This window comes from Rhinopithecus roxellana, chromosome 8 (genome assembly GCF_007565055.1).
Source record: "Rhinopithecus roxellana isolate Shanxi Qingling chromosome 8, ASM756505v1, whole genome shotgun sequence".
Taxonomy (NCBI): Eukaryota; Metazoa; Chordata; class Mammalia; order Primates; family Cercopithecidae; genus Rhinopithecus; species Rhinopithecus roxellana.
Genome location: NC_044556.1, coordinates 46,284,402 through 46,299,419, shown reverse-complemented (window position 1 = coordinate 46,299,419; position 15,018 = coordinate 46,284,402). Strand labels below are relative to the sequence as shown.

At 44.2% G+C, this 15,018-nt stretch overlaps 1 protein-coding gene across 10 annotated transcripts in view; it reads left to right on the top strand.

Annotated features, from left to right (window-relative positions):
• Positions 1-14,357, top strand: part of GABPB2 (GA binding protein transcription factor subunit beta 2) — a 71,101-nt gene extending 56,744 nt beyond the window's left edge. For 3 of the 10 annotated variants that reach the window (XM_030936278.1, XM_030936277.1, XM_030936279.1), the window contains exons 8-10: positions 84-208; positions 642-824; positions 12,379-12,644. In XM_030936278.1, the coding sequence (XP_030792138.1) occupies positions 84-208; positions 642-824; positions 12,379-12,537 (467 nt within the window). In that variant the 3' untranslated portion in view covers positions 12,538-12,644. Of the gene's footprint in view, positions 1-83; positions 209-641; positions 1,315-12,378; positions 12,647-13,916 lie in introns of those variants that run through there. The other 7 variants (XM_030936280.1, XM_030936286.1, XM_030936283.1 and 4 more) reach the window with 6 other exon arrangements.
• Positions 14,358-15,018: the final 661 nt, after the last annotated feature.

Genomic DNA, 15,018 nt, shown 5'->3' with positions numbered 1-15,018 from the left:
TTTATTTTCTTATTAAAAGCAAGCAAAACTTCTTTGTTTTCTTATGCATTCATCACCTTCAATTGGTGTCCTTTGACTTGTAGTTCTAACTGTACCTGCTGGTCAGGTTGCAGAGGAGACTGTAATTAAAGAGGAAGAAGAAGAGAAGTTGCCACTAACAAAGAAACCAAGGATAGGAGAGATGACAAACAGTGTGGAGGAAAGCAAGGTAATGTTTTTAGGAGTGATGAAAAGAATTTAAAGCCAAATTATTAAGGCGTGAACCCTTCTTCATCTTTTTTTTTTTTCTTTTTGAGACACAGTCTTGCTCTGTTGCCCAGGCTGGAGTATAGTGGCATGATCTCAACTCACTGCAACCTCCGCCTCCCGGGCTCAAGTGATTCTCATGCCTCAGCTTCCTGAGTAGCTGGGATGACAGGCACCTGCCACTATGCCTGGCTAATTTTTGTATTTTTAGTAGAGACGGGGTTTCACCATGTTGGCCAAATTGGTCTCGAACTCCTGACCTCAGGTAATCTGCCCGTGTCCGCCTCCCAAAGTGCTTGAATTATAGGTGTGAGTCACTGCCTATCTTTTTGTCTACTGTCTGGATAATTTATGATCAGAAATTTACCTGGTGGTGACATGGCTTACTTTTCCAGGAAGGCAATGAAAGAGAGTTACTACAGCAACAACTCCAGGAGGCCAATCGAAGAGCCCAGGAATACCGACACCAGCTCCTAAAGAAAGAGCAGGAAGCAGAACAGTACCGTCTTAAGCTGGAGGCCATAGTCCGACAGCAGCCCAGTGGAGTTGATTTTACCATGGTTGAAGAGGTGGCTGAGGTAAATGCTGTAGTAGTCACAGAGGGGGAGCTGGAAGAGAGAGAGACACAAGTGACTGGGTCCGCAGGGACCACAGAGCCTCACACTAGAGTTTCCATGGAAACTGTTTCATCTTAATATGCAAGGGCCACAATTTGCACTGTGTTCATATTAATCCTCTTTTAAAAAAGAAAATATACAGAAGACAAACATTGCATAAAAACTAAGAGTGTCTTTAAGAAGAAAACTATAGCAGGGTGCAACGCTTGGGCTCAGGAAGGTTCTCTGTGCAATTGGAAAATTCAAAGCCATATTTAGGGAACATTTCTTCTGAGGGGCCAAAAGAATAAGGACCAAATTTCTTAGCTCACATCATTGCTTTAAGCATAGAAGTAAAAGAATATTGCATGCTGTAGGTTGATTTTTTTTTTTAATAACTAACTTTCTCACAGAAGATTTTAAGATAACATTTCTAATATATATGTACCAATATATATGCCTTTAATAATTATACCATCAAGTGACCTGAAAATGCCCCTTAGATTTATGATGCATATCTGTTGGAAAAACTAATTGGGAGGGAGGTTAGACAAGCTTTGGGGAAGAGAAAAGGAATATAGTCCATTTCCAAAGGGGCAGGAACTCCCAACCTTAAGTTAATTTCACTGAAGAGAAGTTTCTTTTTTTTTTTTTTTTTTTGAGACACGGTCTGACTCTGTCACCCAGGCTAGAGTACAGTGGTACAGTCTTGGCTCACTGCAACCTCCGCCTCTAGGGCTCAGCCTCCCGAGTAGCTGGGACGGAAGGCATATGCCACCACATCACTGAAAAGAAATTTTTGATTGTCTGACAGATATGTATCCATTGTGTGTCTGTAGCTCAGATGCTTGTGTAAGAAACTGAAATAAACTAGGTGTGGTGGCTCACATCTGTAATCCCAACACTTTGGGACGTTGAAATGGGAGAACTGCTTAAGTCCAGGAGTTTGAGATGAGCCTGGGCAACATAGTGAGAAACCTGTGTCTACAAAAAATTTAAAAATTAGCCAAATATGGTGACAGGCACCTATGGTTCCAGCTACTCAGAAGACTGAGGTGGGAGGATCGCTTGGGCCTTGGAGGTCAAAACTGCAGTGAGCCATGGTTGCACCACTGCTCTCCAGGCCTGAGTGACAGAGCAAGACTGTATCTCAAAGGAAAAAGGAAACTAGGCCAGGCGCGGTGGCTCACACCTGTAATCCCAGCACTTTGAGAGGCGGAGTTGGACGGATCACGAGGTGAAGAGATCGAGATCTTCCTAGCCAACATGGTGACACCCCATCTCTACTAAAAATACAAAAATTACCTGGGTGTAGTGGCACACACCTGTAGCCCCAGCTACTTGGGAGGCTGAGGCAGGAGAATCGTTTGAACCCAGGAGGCAGAGGTTGCAGTGAGCCGAGATCGCACCACCACGCTCCAGCCTGGTGACAGAGTGGGACTCCGTCTCAAAAAAACAAAACAAACCGAAAAAATACAAAACATTAGCTGGGCGTGGTGGCATCCGCCTGTAATCCCAGCTACTTGGGAGGCTGAGGCAGGAGAATCGCTTGAACCTGGGAGGCGGAGGTTGCAGTGAGCTAAGATCGCACCAATACCCTCCAGCCTGGGCGACAGAGCCAGACTCTGTCTCAAAAAAAAAAAGGAAACTGAAATAGAGTTTTTTTTTTTTTATTTTTTTATTTTTTTATTTTTTTATTTTTTTTTTTTGAGGCGAAGTCTCGCTCTGTCGCCCGGACTGGAGTGCAGTGGCCGGATCTCAGCTCACTGCAAGCTCCGCCTCCCGGGTTTGCGCCATTCTCCCGCCTCAGCCTCCCGAGTAGCTGGGACTACAGGCGCCCGCCACCTCGCCCGGCTAGTTTTTTTTTGTATTTTTAGTAGAGACGGGGTTTCACTGTGTTAGTCAGGATGGTCTCGATCTCCTGACCTCGTGATCCGCCCGTCTCGGCCTCCCAAAGTGCTGGGATTACAGGCTTGAGCCACCGCGCCCGGCCTGAAATAGAGTTTTTAAAAACTGAACTGGAAAGCCGAGGCCAGCAGATCACCTGAGGTCGGGAGTTCCAGACCAGCCTGACCAACATGGAGAAACCCTGTCTCTACTAAAAATACAAAATTAGGGCCAGGCCCGGTGGCTCACGCCTGTAATCCCAGCAATTTGGGAGACCGAGGAGGGTGGATCATGATGTCAGGAGTTCAAGACCAGCCTAGCACAGATGGTGAAACCCTACTAAAAATACAAAAATTCACCAGGCGAAGTGGCAGGCGCCTGTAATCCCAGCTACTAGGGAGGCTGATGCAGGAGAATCTCTTGAACCCAGGTGACAGAGGTTGCAGTGATCTAAGATCATGCCACTGCACTCCAGCCTGGGCAATAAAGTGAAACTCCATCTCAAACAAACAAACAAACAAACAAAACAAAACAAAATTAGCCAGGTGTGGTGGCCACATGCCTGTAATCCCAGCTACTTGGGAGGCTGAGGCAGGAGAATTGCTTGAACCCGGAGGCGGCAGTTGTGGTAAGCCAAGATGGCGCCACTGCACTCCAACCTGGGCAACAGGAGTGAAACTCCATTGAAAAAAAAAAACACTAGAAAGGAAAGAAAACTTGTTTATGTGGGAGGAGTATATATAAAACCAAAATCCAGGCTGTGTTTCCACAGTGCTGGAAAGTGGCCAGAAAAAGGCTTATGGGGGCTTTGAAACTCTGGTCTTGAGATATAAACTTTGCTCTGACTGGATTTTATAAAATTACAGTGAGGAGGGTACTCTCTTGTCAGAACAACTTATTTCCAAACATTTATTTATGTAATGTCAAGCTCAGTCTCTTTTTTTTTTTTTTTTGAGACAGTCTTGCTTTTGTCACCCAGGCTGGAGTGCAATGGCGTGATCTCAGCTCACCGCAATCTCCGCCTCCCAGGTTCAAGCGATTCTCCTGCCTCAGCCTCCCAAGTAGCTGGGATTACAGGCATGCACCACCATGCCCAGCTAATTTTGTATTTTCCGTAGAGACAGGGTTTCTTTTTTTTTTTTTTTTTTTTGAGACGGAGTCTTGCTCTGCCGCCCAGGCTGGAGTGCTGTGGCCGGCTCTCAGCTCACTGCAAGCTCCGCCTCCCGGGTTCACGCCATTCTCCTGTCTCAGCCTCCCGAGTAGCTGGGACTACAGGCGCCCGCCTCGTCGCCCGGCTAGTTTTTTTTTGTATTTTTTAGTAGAGACGGGGTTTCACCGTATTAGCCAGGATGGTCTCGATCTCCTGACCTCATGATCCGCCCGTCTCGGCCTCCCAAAGTGCTGGGATTACAGGCTTGAGCCACCGCGCCCGGCCCGAGACAGGGTTTCTCTATGTTGGTCAGGCTGGTCTGAAACTCCCGGCCTCAGGTGATCCGCGTGCCTCAGCTTCCCAAAGTGCTGAGATTACAGGCATGAGCCACCAAGCCCAGCCTAGACTCTTTATCAAACTTTGTTGAATTTTCTAAGTGTCATTTAGGACGTATTATGCTTTTCTGTGGAGCTTATATCTTATCCTCTTATGTGCAACAAAAAGGGGGTTGCAGGTAAATGCTGATGATGTTGTTTAGTTTTATTTCCTTTTGATCTGGCATGAGTAAATTGCTGTTTCCTTAAGCTTGGTCTATTACGGAGCTTTGTGCCTTATAGGGTGCTCAGTGTGTGTTGACAAAGGGAATAAGAACTATCAGTGCCATAAAGGACCAAAGATTCTGGCTACTTTGTCTTCTTCCTTTCTCTCCCACTATGCCTACACTTCCTCTGCCCACTTTTGGAAAGTGTTTAACTGCTGGGTTTTCTTTTTCTTTTCTTTTCTTTTTTTTTTAAACGGAGTTTCGCTCTTGTTGCCCAGGCTGGAGTGCAATGGCATGATCTCGGCTCACCGCAACCTCTGTCTCCTGGGTTCAAGCGATTCTCCTGTCTCAGCCTCCCGAGTAGCTGGGATTACAGGCATGCGCCACAATGTCCGGCTAATTTTGTATTTTTAGTAGAGACGAAGTTTCTCCATGTTGGTTGGGCTGGTCTTCAACTCCTGACCTCAGGTGATCCGCCCTTCTTGACCTCCCAAAGTGCAGGGATTATAGGTGTGAGCCACCACACCTGGCCACCTGCTGGGTTTTCTTTGTATGTCAGCATGGAGTTTTTCCCAAAGAAAGGGAATATAGATGGAGAGAGAAAAGTTATGAACAGGTTACATTACAGAGGTTATTGCCTTTGAAACTGGGCCCTCCTCATTCTAGACTTGCTTGCTTTGTTATAAATTAGAATAAACCAGAGGGAGATGTACCAAGTAAACATTTGAATGACTGTTTAGAATATGGTTTTCTTAATTAGCAGTCATGGGGAAAACATGCATTTTTAATTTGGAAAAAAACCTGACAGTTAACATGGTTCTGTTTACCTTGATTAGTGAAGTAATTTGCTGGAGTGTTGTCAGAGGAGCAGAATCATTTGGGTCTCAAAATAGACTGAAAACTTAACTCCCAAAACCATATTTAACAAACAGAATTGGTTATTAGAGATTTATAGGCAAAAATATCAGTTTGGGAATTAACCTTGGCTACTGGCCACCTTAGCTAGGTTTTCTCCACAGGTCTGATACTGAACACTTCCCATATTGGAGAATATTCTGGGCTGTTGGGGATGACAGGGAAATGTGAGGGGGAGTAGCCTAGGTAAGGGTGATGATGAAATTGTTCTATCTACTGTCAAATAATCTTTTCCTGTTTGCAATGTTTTTATTTTTTCTGAGTCCCTTTGGGAACCAGGTGCTAACAAGAAGCTGTTATGTGTGGGATTTCGGAGCCTTACTTTAATGATAGAGGAACCAAGTACCATTTTAGATATCTTTTATTTATGTTCTCGGTGCATATATTGACTTTAATCCCTCTTCCCCCACACCCCGCCCATTAAGGGGGAGGAGGTTAACTCTGCAGATGATATTCAGGCCCAACTAGCTCACTCTCTGGGATAGCTACTGACGAAAGGCAGAGAATGTCCATCTAACATGCCCTTCTGAGTATATAGTCACCACTTTTTCGGGGGAATTCTTTAGCAGATCTTATTGTTCTTTCTGCAGAATCTATCATTCCTACCTCCCCAACCCCCAAAATCTCTAATACAGGCCAAGTCATTTTTTATGATGGGTCTCTGAGACAGGGGAGTTTGTTAGAGGAGAGGCTGGGGTAGAGAGGGAGAGAATGGAGGTATCTGAAAAAACATAAGAAAAAGGCATTCATTTTTATTTACTCAGAACAGTCCTCTTGGCATCCCAGATAAGGGAAATAGGATTTGATCTCCAATTGTATTGCCATGGAGAGAATGGCAAGTGAGGATGCTTTGAAGTAATTAGAAATTAAATATTGAATACATTAATGGCAATACCATTTCATGATTTTGTATGTCTTTCTGGATTAGTCATAGAAGTTGGGGAAATACTGCTTAGATCTTCTGGGTTAGAGGATTCCAACTGGCTTATTGGCAAGGTTGAATTATTAAGAATCAAATAGCAGACAAAAATGGCAGGGCATGGTGGCTCACGCCTGTAATCCCAGCACTTTGGGAGGCTGAGGCGGGTAGATCACTTGAGGTCAGGAGTTCAAGACCAGCCTGGCCAACGTGGCAAAACCACGTCTCTACCAAAAATACAAAAATTAGTTGGGCATGATGACACACGCCTATAGTCCCAGCTACTCTGGAGCTGAAACAGCAGAATTGCTTGAACCCAGAAGGTGGAGTTTACAGTGAGCTGAGATTGTGCCACTGCACTCCAGCCTGGGCAATAAGTGAGACTCTGTCTAAAAAAAAAAAAAGAAAAAAGAAAAGAAAAAGGAAAAGCAGAGAAATGGATCAGAGTTGGTGCTTGAGCATGAGAAACTTCAAGCTTAGGATGGTTGTCTACTTTAAAATAAAGCTGCTGGCCAAGCGTGGTGGCTCATGCCTGTAATCCCAGCACTTTGGGAGGCCAAGGCGGGTGGATCATGAGGTCAGGAGATCGAGACCATCTTGGCTAACATGGTGAAACCCCAGCTCTACTAAAAATACAAAAAATTAGCTGGGCGCAGTGGCAGGTGCCTGTAGTCCCAGCTACTTGGGAGGCTGAGGCAGGAGAATGGGGTAAACCGGGAGGCAGAGCTTGCAGTGAGCCGAGATCGCCCCACTGCAACAGATCACCTGGGCAACAGAGCGAGACTCCATCTCAAAAAAATAAACACATAAATAGAATAAAATAAACTAAAGCTGCTGGCCGGGCACAGTGGCTCACGCCTGTAATCCCAGCACTTTGGGAGGCCGAGGCGGGAGGATCACTTGAGGCCAGGCCAACATGGCAAAACCCAGTCTCTACTCAAAATACAAAAATTAGCTGGGGGTGGTGGCGCATCATCATACTGGTGAGAAAAAAAAAAGAGGCCGGACACAGTGGCTCACAAAAAAAAAAAAAAAAAAAAGACAAAAAAGAAATATCACTTTGAGAAATTATTATTATTATTATTATTATTTTTGGAGACAGAGTCTCTCTCTGTTGCCCAGGCCAGAGTGCAGTAGCATGATCTTGGCTTATTGCAACCTCCATGTCCCAGGTTCAAGCGATTCTTCTGCCTCAGCCTCCCAAGTAGCTGGGATTACAGGTGCACACCACCACTTCCAGCTAATTTTTGTATTTTTAGTAGAGACAGGTTTTGACCATATTGGCCAGGCTGGTCTCGAACTCCTGACCTCGTGATCTGCCCTCCTCGGCTTCCCAAAGTGCTGGGATTACAGGTGTGAGCCACCGTGCCCAGCCTCTTTTTTTTTTTCTCACCAGTATGATGATGACCATTTTAAGAAAGCTTGTGTGGCTCTCTCCTATCATTACAGACCTCCAGAGCTGGAAAATTTGAGGCACTTACTGAACTCTTCCTGAAAGTTTAATGTGGAGTGGGAATCAGTTTTTGTCCTAATTTATTAGAGAAGGCTTCCTCTTCTCTACTCCTTGTGCAGACCCATCTCTGGATGGCTAGAAAAGGAGCTTTAGAATGGACTATATGTCATGACCACCTGAATGCACTCTAGGCTCTTATCTATCTCTATTTTATGTGGTGACTATTTCCCCCTTCTGAGTACTACTCTTATTTCCTATGCCATTTTTTTTTTTTTTTTTTTTTTTTTTTTTTTTAGTCTCTGATGCTGCCCTTTGTAAATTTTTATTTTATTTTTTAGCCTCTTTAGTATTAGGGGGGGAGGTGACATTCCTAGACTCTACAGTAGCAGTTTGGCATGTTAGTGGCAGGAAATTGTGATTCCCCTATCCCCCCTCCCCCTACCTTTTCTGCTTTCGTGATTCTATTGTTCCTCTCTCATTGAGGCTTTCCCAGGCACCCGAATTTAGTTAGTAGGTCATTTCTAATCTTTGGGGCTTGTCTTTTCTCTCTCCATTCTCCTCCTTCTCTACCACATATTTTTTGTTTATTCTGAGGTGGTTTGTTTCTGAAAGTTAATCTAGGTCACCTTCTATATCCTGTGCTTCCTAGTTGGCTTTAGACATCTTGTTATAGCAACAATGATGGTAGCAGCTCTCTCCCTGGCTTTGCCCCATGTGCTGTCCTTCTGTCAAGGCCATTTGGGTGTGTACTGGGGCAGGTGTTTGTTGGGGGGATGTGCCCAGACTATTCTCACAATGTCCTCAGTTTTTCAGGTTGTCTGACAGCTTTATATACAGCATATTTTTAGAAAAACTTAAATATACTTCTTTATTTAGAATAGGGTTTTATTCTGATGAGCAAGTTTGTGTGTATATGTGTATGAGCATTTGTATGTATATATATACTTATACAGATCTATATTATATATACAGTTTTTGTACTATCATTTAAAATAAAAATGTTTCTCAATAAAATGTCAGAGCTGACCATTTCAGGGTGCCATTGAATTTGTTCTCATCTCCTGGGCAAAAATTTGTATCTATTCTCTGATCACAAGTGAACCACAGAGCTCATTTTCCCTGTCCAACTGAGCTAATTGAAGGGGGAGGGGTATAGATCTACTAACCCATGCATGCCCACTGCCTTTTCCTTATCCACCTCTCTCAGCGTGGTATTCTTGACAGGCAGAGCAAGTTGAGGTAAGAAATGAAATGAGAATTAGGAGAGCTTTTGACTGACTTGTTAAATGTACATTTTCCTTCTTTCTCTCATCCCCCACTCCCTTCCCTAAAAGCAAACAACTAAGGGAGGAGAAAAGTAGCTGAAGAAAATGATTATGTGCCTTGTGTGGGAGTAAAGTCAATGCTGAGATGTATGGGGAAAAACATCAGATTCAGGAGTGCTTGGAAAGAGTAGATTTACTTTGCCAGCTTCTCAGTTATTCTTGGTTAATAGGGTGCTTGCTGCTATCTTAGTCCAAAATCAGCACACATTTGTATTTAAAAATAGGAGGGTCAGTCTGGTAGTAGCACAATCCCCATTGATAGCCAGGGGTGAACAAACCAATTTGACTAGCAAGATGGGTGTCCCATCTAGTGTACAGAGTTCTGAAAAGCTGTTTTGTTGGCAAGAAGGATACCTTTCTTTACAAAATTAGCTTTGAGCCTGTCCAAAGTTAAGGACATATAAGCATCTGTGTTCAGCGACTGGAATCTCCAGCAAGTTCTCAAAGTCAATATTTAGGAAATTGGTTACCTACCATGTACTAGGGTATATGCAGATAATTTCTTTTTGGTAAATACATATAGTCAGCAAATCCTGTGCACATATTCAACTAATAGAAGGTAATTCTGGCAGGCACTTAAGCAATATATATAGTCTTGGCTGTGCTGATGGAAAAAAAGGCAGGAACTTGAGGAGCCTTAAGAACCAAAGAACTAAAAATCTTGTTGAATTAAATCCTGGTGAGAGAAATTATCAAGATGGGAAAGTTGGGGGAAACTGAAGAGATAGGAACCTAGAGTTCTCTGATGGGTGATGCTTTTTTTTTTTTTTTTTTTTTTGAGACAGAGTCTCACACTGTTGCCCAGGCTGGAGTGCAGTGGCACAATCTCGGCTCACTGCAGCCTCTGCCTCCCAGGTTCAAGTGATTCTTCTGCCTCAACCTCCCTAGTAACTGGGATTATAGGCATGCACTACTACACCCAGCTAATTTTTGTATGTTTAGTAGAGACGGGGTTTCACCATGTTGGCCAGGCTGATCTCAAATTCCTGACCTCAGGTGATCCACCCGCATTGGCCTCCCAAAGTGTTGGGATTACAGGCGTGAGCCACTGTGCCCTGCTGGGTGATACTCTTAAATAATGGGAAATATCATGAACTAGGGCAACTTTCCTAAGAGTTCATTCCTCTGTGAAAAAGAACCCTCTACTCCAAGGAGATCAATAGGTAAAAAATACAGGTGAAGGCTGAAGTGGGAGCAATCTAGTGATAACTACAACTATGTAAGGCTTGTGTAAGACATCTGATAGGTAATAGAGTAAGTTAAGACTACAGGAGACTTCTGAACAAAAGTGTGGGGTTGCAGTCTGCTCCTATAACCAGTCCTAAAGTTTAAGGGTAGTGCTGTAAAGGAAAGTTTGAGATAGGGCCCAATATTATAAATAATAACAATAGCCACCTTGCTTTAAGATTTTGCTACGGGCCAGGCGCAGTGGCTCAAGCCTGTAATCCCAGCACTTTGGGAGGCCGAGACGGGTGGATCACGAGGTCAGGAGATGGAGACCATCCTGGCTAACACGGTGAAACCCCGTCTCTACTAAAAAATACAAAAAACTAGCCGGGCGAGGTGGCGGGCGCCTGTAGTCCCAGCTACTCGGGAGGTTGAGGCAGGAGAATGGCGTAAACCCGGGAGGCGGAGCTTGCAGTGAGCTGAGATCCGACCACTGCACTGCAGCCTGGGCGACAGAGCGAGACTCCGTCTCAAAAAAAAAAAAAAAAGATTTTGCTACATGTATGGCAATGTGCTAAGTACTCTGCATATACATATAAATACCCATCTTGCAAGGTGGGTATTATCCTCATCATATAGTTGTAAAAATAGGTTGACTTTGCAGAGTCACACACTTGTAAAAATTGTCCTTTTTTTTTTTTTTTGAGATAGAGTCTTGCTCTGTCACCCAGGCTGGAGTGCACTGGCGCAATCTCAGCTCACTGCAAGCTCCGCCTCCCAGGTTCTCGCCGTTCTCCTGCCTCAGCCTCCCAAATAGCTGGGACTACAGGCGCCCAACACCACACCCGGCTAATTTTTTGTATTTTTAGTACAGACCGGGTTTCACTGTGTTAGCCAGGATGGTCTTGATCACCTGACCTCATGATCCGCCTGTCTCGGCCTCCCAAAGTGCTGGGATTACAGGCGTGAGCCACCGCACCCGGCATTTTTTTTTTCTTTTTAAAGACAGGGTCTCACTCTATTGCCCAGGCTGGAGTGCAATGGCATGATCTTGACTCACTGCAGCCTCGACCTTCGACCTCCAGGGCTCAAGCAATACTCCTGCCTCAGTCTCCCGAGAAGCTGGGACTACAGGTGCGCACCACCATGCCCGGCTAATTTTTGTATTTTTGGTAGAGATAGGGTTTTGTCATGTTGTCCAGACTGGTCTTGAACTCCTGAGCTCAAGGGACCCACCTGCCTTACCTTCCCAAACTGTTGGGATTACAGGCGTGAGCCATGGCACCCGGGCTAAAATTGTTCTTTCTAAGATTACAATTTCTGCATTGAGTTAATTAGTATACTTTCCTCTGTGGTTTCCCTTTTGTCAGAATGCTATTTTATTCACTAGCCTTGGGCAGCTTAATTCATCTCAGATTTGCGTTTAAGAAACTGAGGGCTAGGCACAGTGGCTCACACCTGTAATCCCAGCACTTTGGGAGGCCGAGGCAGGCAGATCACGAGGTAAGGAGATTGAGACCATCCTGGCTAACATGGTGAAAACCCGTCTCTACTAAAAATATAAAAATTAACCGGGCATGGTAGCAGGCGCCTGTAGTCCCAGCTACTCAAGAGGCTGAGGCAGGAGGCAGAGCTTGCAGTGAGCCAAGATTGCGCCACTGCACTCCAGCCTGGGTGACCGAGCGAGACTCCATCTCAAAAAAAAAAAAAAAAGCTGCCAAACTGGGGCAGATCACCTGAGGTTGGGAGTTCGAAACCAGCCTGGCCAACATAGTGAAACCTCGTCTCTACTGAAAATACAAAAATTAGCCGGGTATGGTGGCACATCCCTGTAATCCCAGCTACTCGGGAGGCTGAGGCAGGAGAATCGCTTGAACCCGGGAGGTGGAGATGGCGCCACTGCACTCCAGCCTGGGCAACAGAGCAAGACTCCATCTCAAAAAAAAAAAAAAAAAAAAAAAAAAGAATGAAAGAAACTGAGAAGAAAAATATGATCCAAGCAGCATTTCCTATAAGCTCCCCATAGTAAATTTTGCTCCAAAACTAATTTGGGGGTATCTGCATAGAGTTTCTGGCCAGCAATACTTGAGCAAGAAGAGTAAAAAATAATCTCTCTTGTGGGGAATGAATAGGGTCTTCATCTCTAGGTATGCTGGATGTTTTCTTTCTTTCCTTCCAGATTACACTCCTCTATTCTGTAGCCTGTTCTCTGTCCTGGGAGACTGACCTATATGAACATCAATGGGCTTCCTGTGCTTTGGCATCCAGTTGGATTCAGCCAATAGGGAGCCCTGACAGGAGACTGGGGGAAGAGAAAAGACTGAAGTCAATGTATTGACATCTGCCAGGTGCAGTGGTTCACTCCTGTAATCTCAGCTACTCGGGAAGTGGAGGCACGAAAATCACTTGAACCTGGGAGGCAGAAGTTTTGGTGAGCTGAGATCACACCACTGCACTCCAGCGTGTGACTGTATCTCAAAAAAAAAAAAAAAAAAAAAAAAAAGTCACTGCTTCTCTCAAGGCACTCTCCCCCTCCAGGACCTAGAAACCAATAACTCCTTTTATCCTTTTAGGCCTAATAGAGTTATTAGCCTCCAGTTACTGACCTATCTATCCTTTGCCCATACCTTTAAAAATAGCCCTTCATTATTTTGAGAATGTTGTTTCCTGTTGAGACCCTGTCCGATACACCTGGTAAAGGTAGGTGATCTTTTAGATTTATAGGCTTCATATTTTATCCATGTACTTGAACCTTACTCTCATACATATAACCTTATATTCTTATGAGCCAACAGTTCTGAAGGGTCAACTGCTGGATTAAGTAGCAGAGAGTGACACATACCTGTGTGGTTCTCATGGATGGGACAGTGACATCAAGGAGTTAAAAACCTGAGAGACAGTAATAGCTCAGGCCCTTGTGACTTAGCCCCCAAAGAACCCAAGATGCTGAACAGATTTTCAAGCTGTGGCTGTGGAACTTTCTGTGTTTCAAGTCCCCAAAGCCTTACACAAACTGATGGACTCTGACTGCTGGGGCCCTGGTTTCTCCATAACCTCCCAGGATGCCTCTAAGAAATCAGCTTAGAAATCCCTGAGGATGATGATTCTATCCTCCTGTTGGCATTCTGGTTTCCTAAAGACAAAAACTGAGCTAACAGTATGATAAAAAAAAAAAAAAAAAAAAAAAAAAGAGTATTAGCAGATTTATTGAGGTCATATTTATCCTTCTATGGTCAGGGATCATTTATTTGAATTCATCCTCCTAATTTATTATTCACTACTCTCTATCAGGGAGAGGTATCTGTATTAATGAACTGCATATTTGGTGGAAGTCTATTTTGGGTAAATAATTTTCTCACAAAGCACTTAATTTAAATATATATATTCATATGGCACTTTACAAATCCCTGTTGCCATATGTTCTTTCCATTCCTTACCAAAAAAACAGCCTCAAAGAGGTTGGTTGAATTGCCAAGGCCACATAGAAAACAAGCGGTAGAGACCCAGGACTGTTGCTCTCACTGCAACATAGTTACTTCTGTTAGCTCTGAGAGTTCAGTTTAGATACTCTTTGGCTAAAGAAGTCACCATAGTGATAAATGCTAATAAATGAACATACTTTATAATTAAACTACAACCAGGACTTTAACCTATAAATTACTGCTGCCTGCAAAGAATTACAAGATTAAATTTCCATTGTATGTATCTCTCTTTTAGGTCTATATGTAAACCTTAGGATCATTTACCCTTTTTGTTTGTGACCACCTTCAAGGCAAGAACTATATTTGAGTTTTGTCCCTCAGAGGACTGTGAAAGGCTGCAGCCTTGAAATTTTTCCTTGTCCTTGCTTTAAAATCTCGGTTTGAAGAGGATAATGAAGTCAAGTGACTGGATTCTCTACTCCTTCCTTGCTTGCTTTCCTCCAGTATCTAGGAAACTGGCACTGGCCCCGAGGCACCTTGGTTTAAGTAAGGCACCCCATACGGAAAAAACTGAGACCTAAAGGACCACTTCAACCTGGTGAAACAAGCGCCAAGCAAAAAGAGGTCAGACTCTGGAGGACAACCAAATTTGGCCAGACAAGCTTAACTGAAATGGGAGTAATGTTCAGAGAGCATTAAAAAAAAAAAAAAAAAAAAAAAACCCTGAGGGTAAAATCTATAGATGAAAAGCATAAGGATACAAAGGGAAAGAGATTGCCTAGTGAAAACAGATCGCAAAGTTAGGAATAGGAATAGCTTATGCGCTAGTCTGAAGAAATTACTATCTCACAAGATACCACCATGCCTTTGCCTTTAGAAAGCGTTTCACGTTCTAGTACTTGAGCTTCTCAAACCCATTTTTCAGATGAACAAATGGAGGCTCCGGGCGAAGTTTTGACCAGTCATGATCACAAATAATAAAGCGCGGAACTAGAAACAACTTCAGGCTTCTTCCATCAAATTGTTCTCAGCAGTTTCCCGCCAAGGACATTTAGGTAGTAAACGGCAAGGGGACTGGCGAGGCTTCCTTAGCAGCAAGGGTTGGCTCGGCCCCCAGGCGGCGCCAGCGGGAGAATGTGGGGCTCGAACTGGGCGGACATTACAGCCAAGTGAGGGTGAAAAACCCCATTTGTAAATTCGCATCAGCTTGGCCGGGCACGGTGGCTCACGCCTGTAATCCCATCACTTTGGGAGGCCGAGGCGGGCGGATCACGAGGTCAGGAGTTCAAGACCAGCCTGACCAACATTATGAAACCCCGTTTCTACTAAAAATACAAAAATTACCGGACGTGGTGATGCATGCCTGAAATCTCTGCTACTTGGGAGGCTGAGGCACG